Source organism: Phoca vitulina, unplaced genomic scaffold, assembly GCF_004348235.1.
Source record: "Phoca vitulina isolate PV1807 unplaced genomic scaffold, GSC_HSeal_1.0 scaffold3, whole genome shotgun sequence".
In the NCBI taxonomy this organism is placed as follows: domain Eukaryota; kingdom Metazoa; phylum Chordata; class Mammalia; order Carnivora; family Phocidae; genus Phoca; species Phoca vitulina.
The window spans coordinates 1,808,202-1,828,108 of NW_022589706.1; the positions used below are offsets into that span (position 1 = coordinate 1,808,202).

At 48.0% G+C, this 19,907-nt stretch overlaps 1 protein-coding gene and 1 long non-coding RNA gene across 5 annotated transcripts in view; one reads left to right on the top strand and one right to left on the bottom strand.

The window, feature by feature from the left end:
- LOC116629584 overlaps window positions 1–3,122 on the bottom strand; it is a 30,450-nt gene extending 27,328 nt beyond the window's left edge. The window contains exons 1-2 of the long non-coding RNA XR_004298789.1: window positions 2,361–3,122; window positions 1,812–1,964 (exon numbers count right to left, since the gene is read on the bottom strand). This is a non-coding gene — a long non-coding RNA (uncharacterized LOC116629584). The remainder of the gene's footprint in view (window positions 1–1,811; window positions 1,965–2,360) is intronic.
- A 177-nt stretch (window positions 3,123–3,299) lies between these two features.
- Window positions 3,300–14,109, top strand: TMEM128 (transmembrane protein 128). 4 transcript variants are annotated; one of them, XM_032399850.1, is made up of 5 exons: window positions 3,302–3,553; window positions 5,065–5,206; window positions 9,004–9,162; window positions 11,591–11,699; window positions 13,115–14,109. In XM_032399850.1, the coding sequence occupies exons 1-4, from the start codon at window positions 3,457–3,459 to the stop codon at window positions 11,688–11,690; spliced, it is 498 nt and encodes a 165-aa protein (XP_032255741.1). In that variant the 5' UTR covers window positions 3,302–3,456; the 3' UTR covers window positions 11,691–11,699; window positions 13,115–14,109. The 4 variants fall into 4 exon arrangements, with proteins under 4 accessions (XP_032255745.1, XP_032255752.1, XP_032255741.1 ...); XM_032399843.1 differs by lacking the exon at window positions 13,115–14,109 and adding an exon at window positions 11,868–12,517 and having other exon boundaries at window positions 3,305–3,553; XM_032399854.1 differs by lacking the exons at window positions 11,591–11,699; window positions 13,115–14,109 and adding an exon at window positions 9,731–11,004 and having other exon boundaries at window positions 3,300–3,553.
- Window positions 14,110–19,907: the final 5,798 nt, after the last annotated feature.

A 19,907-nucleotide genomic window follows, 5' to 3' on the forward strand; every position in this document is an offset into this window, starting at 1 on the left:
ACCATCTGGCTGGGCCCAGTGCAACAGCTACATGGCACAGCAGGAGGACAGAGCTGACTGGTCCGGACTCAGGGGGGCAGGTAACACAAAACCACTTAAGTAGCATTCGTTTCTTAAAAAATGATTTTGGGTGGTTTTTTTTGGCTCAGAAATCGGTGATGTCTCAGCAATGGACTAATAACAGAGGGTAAAACTTATTGAGAACTTACTCTGCGTCAGACGCTGTTCTAAACGCTTTGCATGTATTAATACTTTTGATCTCTACCCAATCTTGTGAGGTAGATGCTATTCTTAACCCATTTTGCAAGCGAGGAAACTAAGGCAGAAGAGCGGATATGTGGTGTGCCCAACGTTGAAACAGCCAGTCATGGCAGAATCAGTAATGCCAGTCAGCCAGGCAGCTAGCTCCAGAGCTCGTGTTCTTACCTAGGTTAACCAGGGCTTGGCTGGAGTCAGGAATTGAAACGATGCTACCAACAACGCTTGGCTTGCATCTCAGAGCTTCCTTCCTAGGTAGGCTTCCATGGGTCTCCATGGTGGCAGCCCCAAGACCACATTGACTTCACCGCTTATCATACCAACAAAGGAGGTCTTCCCAACAGCCCCAGCCCAAGTCCCAGGGACTGTCAGGTCTGGTTTGGGTCCGGAGTCCTCGCCTAGGACAGGCTCAGTCTCATGAGAACTCTGCAGGACTACTATAGAGAGCAGGAAAAGTAGCTTCTCAGAGGAAGGGATGTGTGTTCACAGTGAAGACCAGTCAACTGTGACCAAGGGTCAAGGTGAAGACCGGCTAATGAAATTCCTGCTACGTGCCAGGTGTTTGCAAGGCACTGGGCATCTCTGACCCATAAAAACAAGCAAAGAATGAAAATCCCCAAAGGAAAATGACGTACAAATAGACAATATGTGGGGAAAAAAACTGTTAATAAAGAAAAGAAAATTAAAATGGCAGAAACGGGGTGTTTGGGTGGCTCAGTCGATTAAGCATCCGAACTCTTGATTTCAGCTTAGGTCATGATCTCAGGGTCATGAGATCTTGAACCTGACTGAGACCTGATTGTGGGTGATATGGTTGTCGCCCACAATCAGGTGGGAGAGCACAAGCGGAAGTTAAAATCACAACAAGAATCCTTTCTGGAGCCCAAGGAGAAGGGACTAACTGATCAGGAGGTGAGCAGGATCTGGAAGGCCAAGTAAGTAGTAGTGAATAGTAACTACCTGCTTGAATGCATACCACATGCCGGACACTAGGCTAAGCGATCAGTACACATTTATCATCACTCTGCTACCTAGTGTGTCACCGATGAGGACACTGATACTTAGAACAATGAAATACTTTGCCCAAGGACCCATCATGATGGAGCCAGGATTCAAAAGTCTATAAACACATTGGACATAACCAAGTTGCTAAGGAGAGCCAGCAAAGGTCATAGTCAATTTCATTTTTCCCCATAAGTAATTGACATTGAAAATGAAATCCCTTGGTTGGTAGCAATCTGATATCAGGTATCTATGAAGGTACACAGAACACACAGTTAAGAACTTATTTAACTGGCCCCAGCAATGAAGATGCAGTCATTAAATACTGGACTTTTTCCAACCTGCTTTTAAGTATCATCAATATGGTGTACGAGTAGTGCCATTAAAAATATCAGGGGAAAAAGGCTAAAAGGACTTCAGATCCAAATACAAAGACCCTGAAACCATCAAAGGGGAAACCGGATCTGACCTGAACATACTACATATGGAAACCCTGGAATCACTGTGATGCTCTGGGGAATATTCCGTTACAAGGGAGACCCAGCACTGACCTTTTTGCAAGGAGACAATCAACAGAAGACTGTATTTGATAGGAGGAATTCACTTCCTGTTGACAAGGCTTTTAACCCTGTACAGGAGAGAGAAGAGGGGAGGGCAAAGACCGCAGCTGGCTTTGAACTGATGAACCCTGGTTCTTGAGGAGTCTGAAAAGAAAAAGAAAAAAGGAGGTATTGTGTACAAAGGCCATATGATCTGCCCAGCTGTTACATCCTTTGCTCCTTCGCTAGAAAAGCTGAAGGAATGACAGAAGCCAACCAGCAGAAACTTGACATTCTTCTCTTGAATATTTCTTACATCTCTTCTGCAAATACTCACGACATACAGAAGATACCGGAGTGCTTATTAATTCAAATTTTACTTCCCGGGTTGCTTTCTGGGCTACCCGCCCCTGTACTCAATCCACCTCAAGCCACTGTCCCTGCTGCCCACACGCCCAGCAGAGCACACCGCCCCTTATTTGGTGCCTCCATAACCCCACATACAGTATTTCTATTATGGCCTTGTATTGAAATCAACTCCTCCACTAGATTCTAACTCACCTCTGTCGCCAGCACTTTAGCGGATACAGCTGCTGAGAAAATGCTGCCTGAATTAATTAAAAAAACGCTTCTGTACATTTATAAACACTGCACTACACTGTAGGAGTTCTCTGCCGTCATCTTCGGTCCGGGAGCTGCGCAAGGGCAACGTCATGTCTCACTCATCTTTACCTCCATTGCGGAGCATGGGGTCTTAACAGTTCCCAGCAAAGAGCAGGTGCTCAGTAATCACGTTTCAGTGATTTCTCAACACGTGATGCGTAGCGCGGGGTAGGAGAGTAATAAACCGGACTACTGCTAGAGAAAAGCTGGGGAATTCGTGACACAGTCTTTTTTGGTTGATGGGCGTGATGGGAAGCGGCAGTTCTCCGGGCAAGTACAAATTTGGCTCCCATGTTCCCGGCGGGAGCAATTTCTCACGAGTCAGGAGGGGGCTAACACGAACCACACAGGGGTGCTCCCCGCTTAAAACCCACAACAGACCCAAGGTATAGGCAGGTATAACCCCCGTGGTGCCGAAGAGGATACAGCCCCAGACACGTTTATCTCTTGCCCAAGCCCATCCAAGCGGAAGGGGCCAGGCCCGAGGCTCGGCAGCAGGCACCTGGGACAGGCCGGCTGGCCTTTCGTCCTCTCGGGGCTGCCTTTGGCCCTTTCAAGTCTAGCTGGGCGACTCCTGAAGAGGAGGAGCAGAGAAGCCGGGGTGCTAAGACGCTTTGGGAACAGGGGAGTCGGAGGAGGCTCGGGCCGGAAAGAGCCGAGGGAAAGAGGCGCCGCTTAGCCGCGCCCCCTCGCCTGGCACGCGTTCGGCGGCATTAATAAGCTTGGTCCTTCTGGGCTTCCGTAGGCCGGAATCCACTTGGGAGAGCTTCGCGGGGGCAGGATCAGTATTTTGAAATTCAAATCATGTTTGCGTACTCGAACTTGGAGGTTGCGAAGCCATCCCCACCCAAGATTCTCACCAACTAAAACCGCGAAGACTATATAATCCCCACCCCTCACAGTAGAAGGTCCCCCGTCGGGGATCCGATCGCGGAACTTCCTCCTGCAGAGATCCGATTGCGTCACTTCCGTCGCGCTTCTGGGAGGTGCCAAGATGGACGCTCCGCGGGCCCGGGAGCAGCTCCGGCGGCGATACCTGTTCCCGCCGGACACCGAGGCCCCGCTGGACAGCGAGGGCTACGCCGGGCCGGGTGAGGCGCTCCCCCGGGCGCGCCCCGAGCCGCGCCGAGGTGGCCGGAGTCGAGGCGCCCGGAAACGGCCGGCTCCGCGGGCCTCCGGCAGCCCTGCCCTGGCAGGAGGGACCGGGTTTTGTTTTTCGAGGCTTGCCAAGTAATTTTGCAAGTCGGGTACTTAGCTTAATGAAAGATTCCTAGTGATCGCGTAGCCCCGCGCATCTTCATCCCAGCTGCGCTTCAGCATTCTCAGGAGAGCTGGTTTAACACCTGTTTCGTAATATCCATTAAAATAAAAAATGCCGTCCGGTTGTATTTCTAAGAATCTACCGAAGAATTACACTCTTACCAAAACCCGACGACGTATGTGCAACTTGCTTAACCTCAGCTTTGCTTGTAATAGCGAACGGCTGAAAATACCTAATTGCCCATAAGCAGAGAGCTGGTTAAATACATACATGACACAGCAGGCAGACTTTTTTCTTTTTTACCAGGGTGGATGATTTTCAGAGGGAAGCGCAGAACAAAGTATGGTATGCCACCATTTGGGTACGAACCTGGTAACGTGTGATGTGTGTTCTCCTGTAAATGCACAGAATATGGAAGAATTCATAGAAGTTGGTATTGGTAATTGCTTTGGGGTTGAAAAACTAGGGTTAAGGGTAGGAGATTTCATTGCGGATCTTGTTTTCCTGTATGTTGTAAATCATGTACATTTATTACCCTTTTAAAAATAAACAGAAATCACGCCCAGGCATGCTTATTTATAAATTTTGAGGCTATCTCCCAGAATTTATAATATGAACATGCCTCCTGGGGATTCTGATAGCTTGCTAAAGGTTGGGGACCTCAATTGTATTCCAGTGGTTCTCACAAGAACTGAGAGAGAGGGCATGCCACTCATCTGGTGAACTTGTTAGAAATAACTCATCAGACCCAACCCGAGCCACCTTTTCTTTCAGATTGGGTCTCAAATGGAAGAAATTTGATTTGTCCGTCACCTGTCTAGACAGTACTGTGCCAAGACTAGACCTCCAGTGTGCCCTTGCCACTTTTGAGCTGCCTCAAAAGGTTGTGTTTGTTTGCAATAATTAAAATATGTAGTTAAAAGTAGTATTTTGGGGGAAATTACAAGTCCATTTTGTGCTGTAATGTCTGATGTCTGCATTTTTCTTAATTAACAAGACTAACTGCTTTCTTAGGCAATATATGAAACGTAATACTAAAATTCTACATTACCCGGTGGTGTCATTGTTTCCAAAAGACGATAATAATTGTAAATTTGATTTTAAAATTTGCTTAGAGGGAAAAAGCTTCCTATATTGAACATGTTTTATGGCAGGTTCCTATTAATTACTTCTGCATATATAAACCTATTTGGGTGGTTGTTCAGAAGAAAGTGGTACTCTAATTAGAGAGAATCTGGGTTTTGGAAAGGTCCAGGAAATTATTTTATCCAGCTTAAAATAGCTATTTTTTTCTTAGAAATTTATGGTAACTTGATAAGTTAAAATCTTCCTTATTTGCAGAAGCCTCTACAGCTGTTGAAAAAAAGGAGAAACCTCTTCCAAGACTTAATATCCATTCTGGATTCTGGATTTTGGCATCCATTGTTGTGACCTACTACGTTGATTTCTTTAAAACCATTAAAGAAAACTTTCACACTAGTAGGTGAGAAAACTTTATTGCTTTCTAGGTTAAGCACCATCATCTTATTTTTCATGTTCTGTTTTGTCAGTTGAATTTTGCAAATGTTTAAAAAGCTCTTACTTCCTGCCAGGCACCGTGTTAGAGGTACTAGTGATACAAAGGTGAGTAAGAGAGTGTGTGCTTTGGACATGTACAGCAGAACGTATGAGCCTGGAAAGTATTTCACTATGCCTTTCAGCACAAGTCTGTTGTAGGATGGCAAAGGTAGTGAATTTGAGAACCTAATCCATTTGTGAAAGATGGAAGAAGAAAGATTCTGCCTGATGGTCTCTCTGAAGATAAAGTGTAGGAGCACTGGGAGGAGGGGGTGAGGACTGTAGTGGGTAAGAACTGGGTCTCAGAGCTTGTTGTCAGAGGTAGTTACAGCTAATAAGGTAACTACAGGGAGTGACTGAATTAGAGTTGATACCACTCAAGGGAGGAGTTGGGAGCTGATGTCAAATCATCAGTCATTCAGGAGGATTGGGATCTCTTTGGTATAATCTCAGGAGCTGACATGGGGGACAAGGTTGTGAATTAGGCCTGAGTCCTCACTGAACATTGGACAATGTTCTGGAGGCCCCCCATAGCAGAACAAAGAGGGGGAGATGTTGATGACCATTGGAACTGGCATTGGGGGGAGGTTTGCATAGGATGAGAGCACAATTGTTCACAAGGAGCAGCAGGGCTAGAAAGGTGTGGATAGGACTGTTTGATCCCACGTTACCTTTTCTTCAAAGTCCTTCAGGAAGATCGGTGACCATTGGAGGGAGAGCCAGGAGATGCATGCAGTCAGGAGAAAGGCATATGGGACTTTAAACTGTTGGAGGGAAAGAGCTTGTTCTCTCTTTCCTCATTCCTGTGAGCTGGAGCTTTCCTTAAACACTCCCATCTTTCTGCCCTTTGCCCTCCTTGTTCCTTCCCTGACTGATCTGGGATGAAGAACCAGACGTGTCGCTCAGCACCTTCTTTCTCTTGGGATCCAGCTGCCCATTGGAAGCACAGATTCCAGTCTCTTTCTCTGCCGTCATTTCTGGGGGCAGCCCTGACGTGCGAGGGTCTCTAGGTTTTCACATCAACTTGGAGCCTGGTGGGTATGTCTGGTCACCAAAGCCATCTTCCCGTAGCTCCATCAGTAAAAAAAAAAAAAAAAAAGCTGACAGTTGACCGTATCAGCCTAACTCCTGCGTGTCTTTCAGTTGGTTTAGAACCTGGGCTGGGAAAAGAGAGAATGGTTACTTTGCCCACCGGCAGTAGCAGCTGTCTCTTTGTTATTCAGATGTGTCATGAGAGCCTGTGATGTGATGGCGATGATTAAGGCACATGTCTAGCCCCTCACCAGTCCCTTACGGTCCAGGATGGATAAATCGGTCATGTGGTGGGTGCTGTGTAAGTTTATGCACAGGATTTACCTCTGTCGCCTTATATTAAGTATTCTCACTAGTTTAAGGAATTGGTGAGGTAAGGGATAAGTAGTTACACGTAAAAGGTGCTGGAGGCACACACGGTCATGTGGCAGAACCAGGACTCGGAATCTGGACCCAGGCCTTGGAGCAGGAGAAGGAAGTAGAAGTCACAGGCCTGGCCTCAGAAAAGCGTCCCCTTAGATAAAAAAGACATGAACGGATACCCACAGGCTGAGGATTTTGAGCAGCCCTGGATTCTTGCTGAGGGCCTCAGTAAGCAGTGGGGAGTTGGAGCCGTGCGATGAGAGCAATACCTGAGAGGGAGTGCGGGCTGTGATCTGCTTTCTTGCATATGGTTCATTCTTCTGATACCTGAGGTCATTGCTTATTTCTTGCCCCACCGTTAGCCCAAGTTCAGAAGCTCGAGGCGTTAGGGTTCTTTAAATCTGTGCGAGGTTAGGGGTGCCTGGATGGCTTAGTCGGTTGAGGGTCTGAGTCTTTCAGCTCAGGTTATGGTCTCAGGGTTGTTAAGATTGAGTCCTGCGTCAGGCCTTGTGCTGAGCACGGAGCCTGCTTAAGATTCTCTCTGCTTCCCCCCTCCCCACACACCACTGCCCCAGCTCGCGTATGCTCTCTCTCTCTCTCTTAAAAAAATTTTTTTAATCTATGCAAGGTTGTAAGATTGTATGTTCAAAGACAGGAGAGACAGGTCAGCATTAAAGTGAAACATCATGATGCTTTGAAAATGTCAATTTTTAGGAAACTGCTGGGGGTGTGTGTGTGTGTGTGTGTGTGCGCGCACACACCGAGGAGCTAATTAAAACTGCAATGGAAATTACCATCCCAGATGCCCAGGCTCTTCTTCATACCCACCAAGCCAGAATCTGGGAGGCTGGGGCAAGTTAGCTTCCTTTTGGAATGTTGCAGTGACTGATACACACCCAGGGTTGAGGGCCACTGACTTGCGCTATCATTTTGATTCAGGCAAGTTCTTCAACTGTTGCTATCCTCTACCATATCGGGACTCCATGGCCGTGCTAGGATTCTATATGAAGTTAAAAACGGACGAACAGAAGGATCCTGACCAAGCAAGGAGGTCACTAACAGTGTTCCTCAACCTTGTTAGCACCTCCTAAGGAGCCTTTGCAAGACATGCTATTCCTTAGTGCCCCCTTACATACTGTATGAGTATCTGTGCTTTGTATGTGCAGAAAGAATAAGACTATTTCCTCACTTTGGGGGCAACATCATCCCTGTTGAGAATGCACACTAGCGGAAGAGAGGTCTTTGAAGACCTCTTTGAAGAGGAACATGGAAAAATTTTTTTTTCATGGATCCCCTCTGGAATAGTGATGATTACCACTGGGCATTAACTGTGTGGGAAGCACTTTTCTGAGCAGCTGTGTGACTCTCACAGCTATTCTATAAGTCCTGGTAATGTTTCCAAAGCCCCATGAGGTTAAGTAATTTGCCCAGAGCCACAAAACTAGTCCTGCTGGAGCTGAGATCCAAACCCAGACCAGCAGATGTGAAAGGCTGCACCCTCCCGCCTCTCATCATTAATCCCAGAACCCAGCGTCATAAAATGCCTTAAAGGAATCTGGAACCTTGCCACGGTTGGATGTGCACTCACTGCCAGTGTCACTTGACTGTTCCAGCCCCCCTGTGATCCCTCTCTCATCTAAGCAGAACACTGGTGTTCTCCCCTCGGAGAAGCGAAAGATAATGGGGACATTGGGAAACAGGAAAAGGACTTTGTTCCCCAAATCTGGCCTCCTCCCCTGACCAGCAGAGGCGAGGAGGCTGCCTTCACACGCAGAGTCGGCTCTTGGGTAGAATGAGAAGTGAGAAAAAGCCACTGCCCCTCGGAGGGTTGGAGCTCTTCTCAAAATGGGTGTGTTTCCCTAAGAAACCTGTTGTGAGAGGCAGTTTGAAGAAACCGTCTTCCAAATTGATTGTCCGTATTCCCCAAAACCCTCCTTGACTTGGAGGAGTTCATGGTCCCTGTTTCTTACTGTCACACTCAGATCTTCAGAAAGAGACAGAAAGCTGCTGTCTCTCCTGGATCGTGAAATCAGACGCGTCACCGTGAGCTCGCTCGTGCTTTGGGTCGTGGTTTTGGAGCGTGCGCAGCACACGAGTGTTTAAAGCCTCCCTTTCTTGCTGCTGCATGTGCTGGCCTCCTGTCTCACCCCATCTCCTGGTAGATAGAGGCCTTCCGAAAGCTGGGACTCAGGAGCTGTGGGTCCCTCCGGGCCCCTTGCCCAGCTGAGACTCCCCGTGAAAATCGATTGTTAGGCTGTCCGTGAGAACGCTAAGACGTGTGCTCACTCGCTAAGTGCTGTCAGCCCTCCTGTCGCTTCTGTCTCGCAGTTGGTTTGTCGTTGGCGGCGCCCTGCTGCTCGTCAGCCTGTCGATTGCATGTTACTGCATCCTCTACCTGGAGTGGTGTCGTGGAATTGAAGATTATGATGTCAAGTACCCCACCTTGATACCCATCACAACCGCTACTTTTATCGCGGCCGGGATTTGGTAAGTTAACTTTGAAATGACTAACAGGAATAAAACGGTTTTTGATCGGTGCTGATGTACGTGGTCCAAAACTTAAAGGAAAGGAGTAACGGGAAAATGGCCTCCTGTCATTGCTGGTCTCGGAGTCCCTTTCCAGTAGGATCTTTCTTTATATATTTAGCTATTTAATACACAAATGGTGACATGCTATATGTATTCTGCATTTTGCTTTTTCAGTCATTTTCGTTGTGAAATATAATACATATAGAAAGTGGAAAACACTAAATTGTACAGCTGAACGAGTTAAGAGATGCATTGATGAAAGCCCACCCAGGTCAAGAAGGAGAACCGTTCCAGCCCCAGAATCCCACCCCCACCCCCAGGCGCCATCCTTCCTGCCCAGGGACAGACACTGCCCCGACCTGTGTGGGACTTGATTTCTTTTGCATCTCTTAAATACTCTTATTTTTGTTTTGTCTGTTTTTGAACTTGATAGAAATGGAGTCGTATATTGTGTGTTCCTTTACATTTGGCGGTTTACACGCAATATTATGTATGCTGTTTATTACTCTCCTGCTCAAAACTTCAGAGACAGAGGGAAAGCTGCTGTCTTTCCTGTATCGTGAAAGAAGACGCGTCGCCATGAGTGGAGTTGTGGTTTGGACGGGGCTTTATGGGCGTGTGCAAAGCCTCACTTTTGTTCCTGCCTCATGTCTCAGTCTCATCCTGTGTCACCCCATCTCCCGTTGGATCTGCCTTGTGTCTCACGGCTGCTCACTGCTGGTAGCATTCCAGCCTGTCACTGAATCCCAGCTCTTCGGCTCTACTGTCCATAGCATTTGGATTATTTCCAGTTTGGTGATGTTTTTAAGGATGCTGTTAACGTTATGGACTAGGACTCTGGTGCACACGTGCACACGTGTCTGTTGGAGGTATCCATGCTCACACATGTGTGTGTACATATCTCTAGAAGTGAAATTGCTGGCTCATAGATTGTACGTAGCTCCACTTTCAGTAAATAGCGCCACCTCTTTTCCAAAGTGTTCATTTTTTTTTAATGGAGCCATGTGGTTGATAATTCTTCCATATTGGTACATACAGATGTGCCTGTTGTTTTGAATTGTTACATAGTTATTACATAGACATAACCAGGATTTATTTAACCCCCTCCTGTTGGATTTAGAGTTGTTCTTACTGTTTTGCTGCTATAAAAACACCACAGTGTCCTTCTTAATAGTTATTCAGTGAAAAACATTGATTTTTTTTAATGTGTATAAAAGTATACTTGCTCACTGAAGAAAAATCTATTACAGAAAAACACAAAGGAAATAAATCACCCTGATCCTGCTAGGCAGAGAGAAGAACTACTCTTATATGTTGTGTATATTCCTGTAGCTTTTTTCCTTTTTCTGTAATAATTGAATTTTGATTTTGGAAAAACCATATACTTTTGTACATGTTCAGTTTAACTGCATGTTTTTTATGATGAATTTTCTGTATTTGAAGTTTAAGGGTATTGACACCTATTACCTTGTAATGTGGACGTTACTAACCCTTCAGTGACGTGGGGGACAGGTGTGCTCTCTTATATTATATGAGTAAGATCACCCCAGAAATGTCAGTTTTTAGAACAGTGGGACTGTAGCTGTTTAAAGTTCTCTTTATCAAAGTGTTACACATTAAAATCTTAATTTAATTGACTACAGTTTTCGCTAAGTAACTTCTGGTTCTGCAAATTCAGTCCATAAAAATCATTTGCACTTAGAAGCGGTCTTATTCTTACCTTGGTGACAGGAATAGTGTTTTTCTCAATAGGAAATTTTTTTTACTGTTTTCTTTTTTTTTTAAAGATTTTATTTATTTATTTGACAGAGAGAGACACAGCGAGAGAGGGAACACAAGCAGGGGGAGTGGGAGAGGGAGAAGCAGGCTTCCCGCAGAGCAGGGAGCCCGATGCAGGGACGCGATCCCAGCACCCTGGGATCATGACCTGAGCCGAAGGCAGATGCTTAACAACTGAGCCACCCAGGCGCCCCTCAATAGGAAATTTAATAGCAACTTATAAGTGATTATTTTTTCTTTCTGTTTCTAAGAAAAAAATATTTGAAACTGTTTTGACCGTGATCGTTTGATGGCGTGTGGATCGTAAAAGGCAGTAGCCACTGTCATTCCTATTCCATCACAGACACTGACATTTAAACCCTCAGGTTCCTCTTGGGCAGCTCTCATGGGAGGACCTTTAGCGGTTCCAGTTCCAAATACTTTTGGAAGAGTTTGAGATATTTCCACGTTGGGCTAAATCACATGGTGGAGAAACATGACATGCATATAAAGTTGCTGGCTAGGTAAACTTCCCCAGACTGAGGAACAGTGGGTTCTCCTAGATTCCACTGTGGGCTGTGTAGACTGCAGCCGGAGCTGCTAACTGTGTGCGCTTTGTCCTTTTCAGCTTCAACGTTGCTCTGTGGCACGTGTGGTCCTTCCTCACCCCGCTGGTGTTGTTTACTCAGTTCATGGGGGTTGTGATGCTCATCTCACTCCTTGGATGATTTCTAAAGGTAGGAGTTCTAGAATGGTATTTCTGATATTGAACTCATTGGAACAATGACTTCCTCTATGACAGTTTTCAGGTGGCGGCCCACCAATGGCAGACTACTTAGCAATTGTTCATTCACTGAACTCTGAGATGAAAGGGACTGAGACCCCTTTCCTTTTGCATAATTTAGCGCTTCTTCGATATGGCACCCGCCCTTCAGAGATGTCACCAAGACAGTATCTGCACCCTCCAGTATGGAAAAGTTCACGCTGTAGATTATTTTCTCCTGAAGTCAGCTTCCATCACCTGATACACACGTGACGACTGGCCAGGTCGTTCTGACGGATTGGCAACGTAGGAAGAACGGGCACTCTAACCCACTCTGACTGTTCTGGCTGCTTCCTAACGGACGACGCATCAACCTTTTCCTTCCATGTTCCTTATAGGATTTCTTCCTCTCCACCGAAAACTGCCCCCCTGGGCCCGCTGCCTTGCACAGTGGGGTCTGTTTGTCGAATATCAGATGACTCATTTATCACACAAATATGTATTGAGAACACTCCCTCTACGTGCTGAGGGACATGGGGAGAAAGACCGAGGCAGCCCCTCCCTTCCCGTCACTTACTTCAGAGCTTGGAGGACATCTACTTGCTGCATCACTTTATAGGCATGAAAACAGGCCCAGAGAAGTAAAAGTTAATATATACTAAGTAAATGACTGGGGTGCTAAAGAGAACTGGCTTCAGCTAACAGCATGTGCTCCCTTTGGAGTTTTATTTTTTCTTTTTAAAGATTTGATTTATTTGAGAGAGAGAGAGAAGGAGGGAGCACACTAGTTGGGGGGAGCTGCAGAGGGAGACGGAGAAGCAGGCTCCCCCCTGAGTGTGGGGCGTGACGTGGGGTTCAGTCCCAGGACCTCACGATCATGACCTGAGCTGAAGGCAGGTGCTTAACCGGCGGAGCCACCCAGGTGCGCCCCCCCCCAACTTCGGCATTTTAAAGGAGAGTCACTGTACCCACATAAAGGAGAAACGGACATAATGTCATTGCTGCCAGGCTGCAAGTCGTCGCTGTCATGGCCCTGACCGCGCTGGGGTGGAGAGTCCCCTCCACAGGCTGTGCTGTGTCCGGGGCCACCTGGCCTCTCTCAGTAGCCCTTTCTCCTGGTTCAGGTGTGTCACCACAAGACGTCGCCTCACCTGACCACGTCTCCTGCCTCTCCCCTTCTCTCAGGTGTCGTTAACATTTTTGGCTGTTCAGTTTTGACTTTTTACACATGTTCAGGAGCTTTTGACTTCCTGCTGATGTGAATTTATATTTGGTAATGGAGAGCCAGAGATGTTGTAGACATGTGGACTAAACTGTGCTTCTCACAACAGATCCAGAAGCTGAAGATAGAATGTCTCACGTCGGATATCAATGCTCGTTTCCTTTCAGGTTTTAGAGCGCGTCAGTGTGAACGCTTCAACCCCCAGCCGGCTGAAAGCTTTGCAGACGTAATGGAAATGCTACAGTGCGTTTTTGCATCTAGGAAGTGAGTGGTTTCCTGGGAAAAATTTTAACTTTGCAGTCTGGTTGAAATCAATAAATTCAAGCTCTTTTGCCTGTTCTTAAACTCAATAATTATTGAATTTTTCAAATTCAAAATAGAAGTAGTTGGTTTGCAGTGTTAATCTGTTTGAATCATTGGCGAAAGTATTGGTGTAAACATTTAAGCAGCGTTTCATTATAGGTACATGATGTCCTCCCAAAATTGCAGATAAGTTGTTTGCTCTTTGGTTGTATACGATCACTGGGTGTATATAAAGGAATGATCGTGTCCTGTGCCTTTAACCCAGCTTCAGCAGTTACTATATTTCTCATTTTTATAATAGTCTTGTTAGGTGAGAGGACCATTTGGAAGCATTTTATGTGTTCCTATCACTTTAGATTTCATCATGTGTAAATTCCTGGGTTTCTAGCATTTGTTTAACATAGGCACTTTTAATCATTTTTAATTATGTATAATTTTTTCCTTAATGTTTAAATAAAATATTTTTATAACTTTCTTGTGGGTTTTCTTACTACAGGTTTTGGAAAGTTTGTTTTCAGCTATTAGAGTTAACTAAAGGAATAGGGCTTCTTAGAGATGTCTACTCTGCTCTTTAAAGATCTCAGGAAGACACTGTTCACACTTTAAAATGCAAATATGTTCACGTTAAACCCAAACATCATACGCCTTGTGGTGTTGATCCTCACCCCACCCCCTCAAAAGGGACTTCTGCTGATAGTGGGATTCAGTCACCACTTGTGTCTGGCTTGGATCCCACCCTGCACCTACCATGACCGGACCTTGAGTAGTAACCTTTCTCCAGCTGTGAAGTGGGAACAATATCTGTTTTGTAGGGTTGTGGATAGTAGGAATAATGTTTACAAAACACCCATTACAGGGTGCCTGGGTGGCTCAGTCGTTAAGCGTCTGCCTTCAGCTCAGGTCATGATCCCGGGGTCCTGGGATCGAGCCCCGCACTGGGCTCCTTGCTCTGCGGGAAGCCTGCTTCTCCCTCTCCCACTCCCCCTGCTTGTTCCCTCTCTCGCTGTGTCTCTCTCTGTCAAATAAATTATTTTAAAAAACAAACAAAACAAAACACCCATTAGAGTGCCTGGTACACAGTAGGTTTCTGGTCCACAGTAGGCGCTCACTCCATTAATGGTAATAGAGAACGAAAGACCAAGTAGATTCAGGATCAGGAGTGGGAAAAGGTGGGCAGGAAAGTGGGAAAAGGTGAGCAGAATTCAGCCCAGTCTGGGTACACACACGTGAGAGTTTCATTACAAGGTGAGGAGCAAGGTCAGACAGAGGTCAGAGTCAGCCACGTCAGTCAGTGATGTGGGGAGTCCGGTGCAGGGTTGCGGTTGCAAACCCTGGAAGTTAGGATGAGAGTAAGAGACAGGCGGGACTAGGAAGGGAGAGACAGGTAGGGGGCTACCTGATCAGGCTCACCAAAAATCCCCAAAATGCTGAGGCGTAAGGAAACCAGAGATGGGGGAACATAACCAGAGCACCTCGTTTGTCTTAAACCTCAGAGGCGAGATATTCAAAGGAGAAGTAATCATGGTGCTCTCAGTGGTGACATCAAGAAGATCGAAGTTCCTTGATCAATTTTCTATAAAAGACCGACCATAAAAGCCCTCAGTGGCAACCCACTCGGGACCCCTCTCACTTGAGAGGGCTTTTTCTTTCCTTTCTGTCTCCACCTTCACTGAATAAACTTTTGATTCACCCTTTTGTGTCCGTGAGATTCATTCTTTGACCCCGTGAGACAAGAACCCTGTAACGAGAGCATTGGTTCTGACCCTCCGGAGGGGCCTGGGGCGGGGGACAAAGGACAGTGCCCTAGTGACAGCACCCACAAGTTCTATGTCTGGAGAGAGTCTGCAAGAAAACACCTATCCTCCCTCGCTCTCCCGCCCCCATCTCTTACTGCGGAGTGTAGTTCTATTTGGATAGAAATCTAAGGCTGGGATTTTCTGTAGGTAGTCCGTTAAAACCCAGTTAGCAGAATGCAGATGTTGGGGCCAACAAAGAGGGTAAGATGACCCTGTTAGTTGCAAAGAGACATTTTAATAAATTTTTTAAAACTGGATCATGCCTGGTCTCTCTTTCTGTTACATAACTGTCATGTATGTTATTTATGGGTCTTTCCCTGTTACTGTAACTACTAAATAAGTAAAAATGGTATCAGGCCATCCTGTCAGTGCTTCTGAACAAGCCTGTGGGAGGAGCACCACTCTTCAGAGTAAGGAGTAAATGAACACTTGCCAATCTCTACCATGAAGGCCAGGGATATGGCAGAAGCACGTGTGTGCTCTTGAAAGTCCCTGACTCTTTGGGGCGCGTGGGTGGCTCAGTCCGTTGAGCTTCTGACTCTTGGTTGCGTGGGACTCTTGGGTTGGGCTCAGGTCGTGATCTCAGGGTCATGAGATGGAGCCCCACATCCAGCTGTGTGCTCTGCGTGGAGTCTACCTGTCTCTCTCCCTCCCCTTGTGCCTCCCCCCAATAAATAAGATCTTTTAAAAATTAAAAAAAAAAAATGTCCCTGACTCTGACCATCCCAAGTGTCAAGTCCAAGTTTTCTACCCGGCTTGCACACTCGTGCCCAGGCCTGCTGCTCAGAGGTTGTGGTTCGGTTGGTGAGCAGGGCTGTTCTGTGTGAAGCCTTCCCCAGGCGATTCTAACATCAGGAGGGGTCAAGAACTCTCCTGGTCCAGTCCGTTTAGGGAGAGACCTCTCTGCAGAAGCTAGAACCTTCAGATTGGCAGGGAACAGAGAGATAATGGAATCTAACCTTGCTCACTAGGGTCAAAACCAGACTGAGACTCCCCCGCCCCTCTTCAACCCCACAATCTGTGTCTGGGACCCAGCTTACGAGACTGGCCTTTCTAGGAGACTAACAGGATTTCAGGCCCTGGCTCTGTTGGGGCGCTTGGGTTTTATGCACCATAAAAAGGTCTCTTAAGCCAGAGAGGCACTGGAAGGGCCTGGGAGAAGCTGAAGAGCCTGTCTCTGCAGGTGGGCTCGCTTGGGGGAGGGGCTGGGGCTAGGCCTGGAGTTATTCCCTGGTGCTGTCTGCAGCTGCCCCAGTCCGGATAAATGTCCTCACTTAAAGAGGCGTTTTTTTTAAAAAATATTTTATTTATTTGACAGAGACACAGCGAGAGAGGGAACACAAGCAGGGGGAGTGGGAGAGGGAGAAGCAGGCTCCCCACTAAGCAGGGAGCCCGATGTGGGGCTCGATTCCAGAACCCTGGGGTCATGACCTGAGCTGAAGGCAGACGCTTAAGGACTGAGCCACCCAGGCACCCCAAAGAGGCATCGTTTTTTTTAAGATACCTATTTGAGGGGCGCCTGGGTGGCTCAGTCGGTTAAGCGTCTGCCTTCGGCTCAGGTCACGATCCCAGGGTCCTGGGATCTAGCCCCACGTCGGGCTCCCTGCTCAACAGGGAGTCTGCTTCTCCCTCTCCTTCTGATGGTCGCTTCCCCTGCTTGTGCTCTCTCTCTCTGACAAATAAATAAATTAAAAAATCTTTAAAAAAAAAAAAAAAAAAGATACCTATTTGAGAGAGAGCGAGAGAGCACAAGTTGGGCGGAGGGGCAGAGGGAGAGGGAGCAGGGAGCCCGATGCGGGGCTTGATCCCAGGACTCTGGAATCAGTCCCAGAGCAGAAGGCAGATGCTTGACCGACTGAGCCACCCAGGCACCCCAAATGCCCTCCCCTTAAAAACATTTTTTTTTGAAAGACTGATTCAGCTCAGTATTCCTTGAGGTGGGAAAGAGTTTGGTGGATTCTCGGAACATGGAATTCATAAAAATAACTCCATGAAACAGTGACAGGACTGTTTTGCACACACTGAGGACTGATTCCCCAGGAGCAGCGTTGCAGGTACTGGGCCGAGTGCGGTGGGGAGTTGAAGAGGAGAGCCGACCAGAGGAGGGACTGGTCCGAAGCGGGCTGTGAAGCCCTCCTCGCCTGAGCCTCAGACTCAGCCCCCCAAGTGGAGGGCCGCAATTTCCCCATTTGGGCAGAAGAGGGATGGGTGTAAAGCAGCGCGAGCAATAGCTTTTCCTGTTAGCTGCAGCTTTTGCCAACCTTTTAATACCTCACTTGGGGCGTATTCATTGTGCCTTGAGATGCATCATTCCCACGCGCACCCGGATCTGTTGTCCTGTTCCCCTCTCTGAACACACACACCCAAGTCGGGTTCCCTCAGGCTCCTGAAGTTATGGACCGTGTTCTCTGGTCTCCCTTACGGCACAACTCCCCCAAAGGGCGTTCTGTGCTCACCATCTCCAGTTGTGCTCCGTATTTTAACAAGCGTGTCACGACGTATGTTTGCAGAAGAGTGTATATTGCGTTCCCTTATGTTTACCATAAAGAGTCAAAAAGGACCTCTGGAGCTGGGTGCCACCCGGGCCCACACACCTCCAGTGGTACGAGTGACCCCCAGTTCAGCCACTGCTCCCCCACGGTCCCCCCGCACTCACCTGAGCACCATGTCTCTCTCAGGGCCATCCAGACTCTTCTCATAGTCCCTTTATTCCTGCCACAGTGACCGGCACAAAAGGCCTGGGCCTCCCGGCGCACGTGTCCTCTCCACACACGTCTGTATGTTCCGGGTGTCTACTGCTGCGTGACAAGCCACGCTACACGCTTAGGCTTAAAACCACCACCACCACGATTTTGTTCGCGAGTCTGAAGTCGGAACAGGAATTTGCAGGAACAGCTTGTTTGCACTCCACAGAGGTGACTCGACCGGCTGGCTGGACGGTCCCCTTCCGAGGACGTTCACTCGGGGTTGGCGAGCTGGGGCTGGCTGCTGGTTTCTCTCCGCATGGGCCTCCCCCATGGGGCAGCTGGGGTTTCCTCCCCGCAGAGGAGCTCCCATCCAAAGGTGAGCTTGGGTATTCAGTTTTTGGTTGCTGCTCTAACAAATTGCCACACACAGCAGCTAAAAACAACAGAAATTGATGATCTCACAGTCCTGTCGCTTGAGGTCTGGCGTGGGTCTCAGGTGTTGGCAGGGCTGTGGTCCTCTCTGGAGGCTCCAGGGGAGAACCCATCTCCTGTACTTGGAGGCGGTTAGCAGAGTTCAATTCCTTGCAGTCCTAGGACTGAGCTCCCCGTCCTGAGCTGGCTGTCAGCGAGGCTGTTCCCAGCTCCTAGAGGCACCTCTCTTTGCCGCCTCGGGGCACTCTCCCTCCATCTGCAAGCTTCACATGTCGCCTGCCTCTTCTTCATCATACTGCCCCAACCCCTCTTCCGCCTTCCCCTTCTGCTGAAGGGCCCGTGTGATTACACCAGGCTCACCTGGGCAACCCCAGATCCACTCCCTGTTTTAAAGCCCTTAATTCATCTTCAGTGTTCCTTTGGCCACGTAACGCAATAGTGTTGGTAGCTTCCAGGGAGCAGGGCGTGGACCTCTTTGGGGGCAACCCTCTGCCCACCCTCGTGTCCCAGAGACAGGAGATGGAAGCTCCCACTTAAAGCAAGGGCTCAGGAATTGTTCAAGTAGCCACAGACCCCGATTCAAGGGGACATAGCTTCCCCCATCCCAAAGGAGGAGGTTCAAGGAATGTGTGGGCCATGTTTTAAAATTGCCACGGTCTCTGCCCACACATTCTCTGTATTCCGCTCCCATGCAAAAGCCAGCAGTTCCCGGGAGCCTGGTCCTATGTGACAGCACCAGACACAGGCTTGCGCTCCAGGGTCACATCATCTAACTCAACACAGGGGCAGGCGCGGTTGCTCAGGTGCAGGGGCCTCCAGCTGACCACATTTACAGGCAAATTACGGGTCAATTACACACGGAACCTACAGTGATGAGGCAGGCATAGGGGACCCGCGATAACATGCCCACTCAAAAAGGGGTGGGCAAGACACGCAGTCGCTGGTCCATAGAAATTCTGAAAGCCAGCTGGGCGCATGTCCCCCTCTCTTGATTAGGGACCAGGGCTGCTTCCTAGGACTCTGTCAAAGCTTTAGGCTCTACCCTCTGCGCTCTATTCCACCCATATCCTTTTCTGTAAGAGAACAGTTTGGAATTCAGCAACTTTCTCAGCCTGCTTCCTGTCCAGAAAAGGTTTGAGGTCCTGAGGGCTCTTCATTTTGCGCCCTCTGTCCTTTTTGGCCTGAGCTGGAGCTGCTTCCACTAGAACAATTTGCAAACAATGAGAGGTAGGAGGTCTTCTCGTAGCATTTAAAGAAACCTTTACCTCCTGGAGCTAGAGGGTAGACATCACTAAGGATCAGGCTCAGGACCTCGTTGTGGGCAGAGTATCCCAGATGGCTGACTTCTCAGTCTAGGAAATCTCATCCACCAGAGTCAGGGCCTGAAGGGGAAGGAGCAGATCCTGAGAAATGGACACCTACCTATGGCATGAATTGGACGTCACCTGATCCACCCAACACAAGGTTGGGCACGCACAGCGGTAACATATTGCTGAGTAGAAATGGTATCTAAGACTTGAACCTGAGCAGGGTCAGAAACCATGAGTACGTTGCACATACAGGCGGCTCAGGGGCCCTTGAGATCCATTCCGTAGAGTATGATGTCCAACCACGTAGACAGCTGCAGCATCACGCCCCCCACAAAGGGGTCCCTGAAGGTGGTGAAGGAAAACCTTCCCAGCGGGCTGAACGCTGAGTGCTCCTTTTGTTTGGCCACTTTGTCTGGATTGAGAGATGTCCAG

Excerpts from the sequence above, each read along its gene's own strand:
- TMEM128 (XM_032399850.1), top strand. The coding sequence starts at position 3,457 with ATGGACGCTCCGCGGGCCCGGGAGCAGCTCCGGCGGCGATACCTGTTC. Across the intron at positions 5,207-9,003 it reads GAAAACTTTCACACTAGTAG|TTGGTTTGTCGTTGGCGGCG; the intron begins GTGAGAAAACTT and ends TCTGTCTCGCAG. Across the intron at positions 9,163-11,590 it reads TTTATCGCGGCCGGGATTTG|CTTCAACGTTGCTCTGTGGC; the intron begins GTAAGTTAACTT and ends TGTCCTTTTCAG.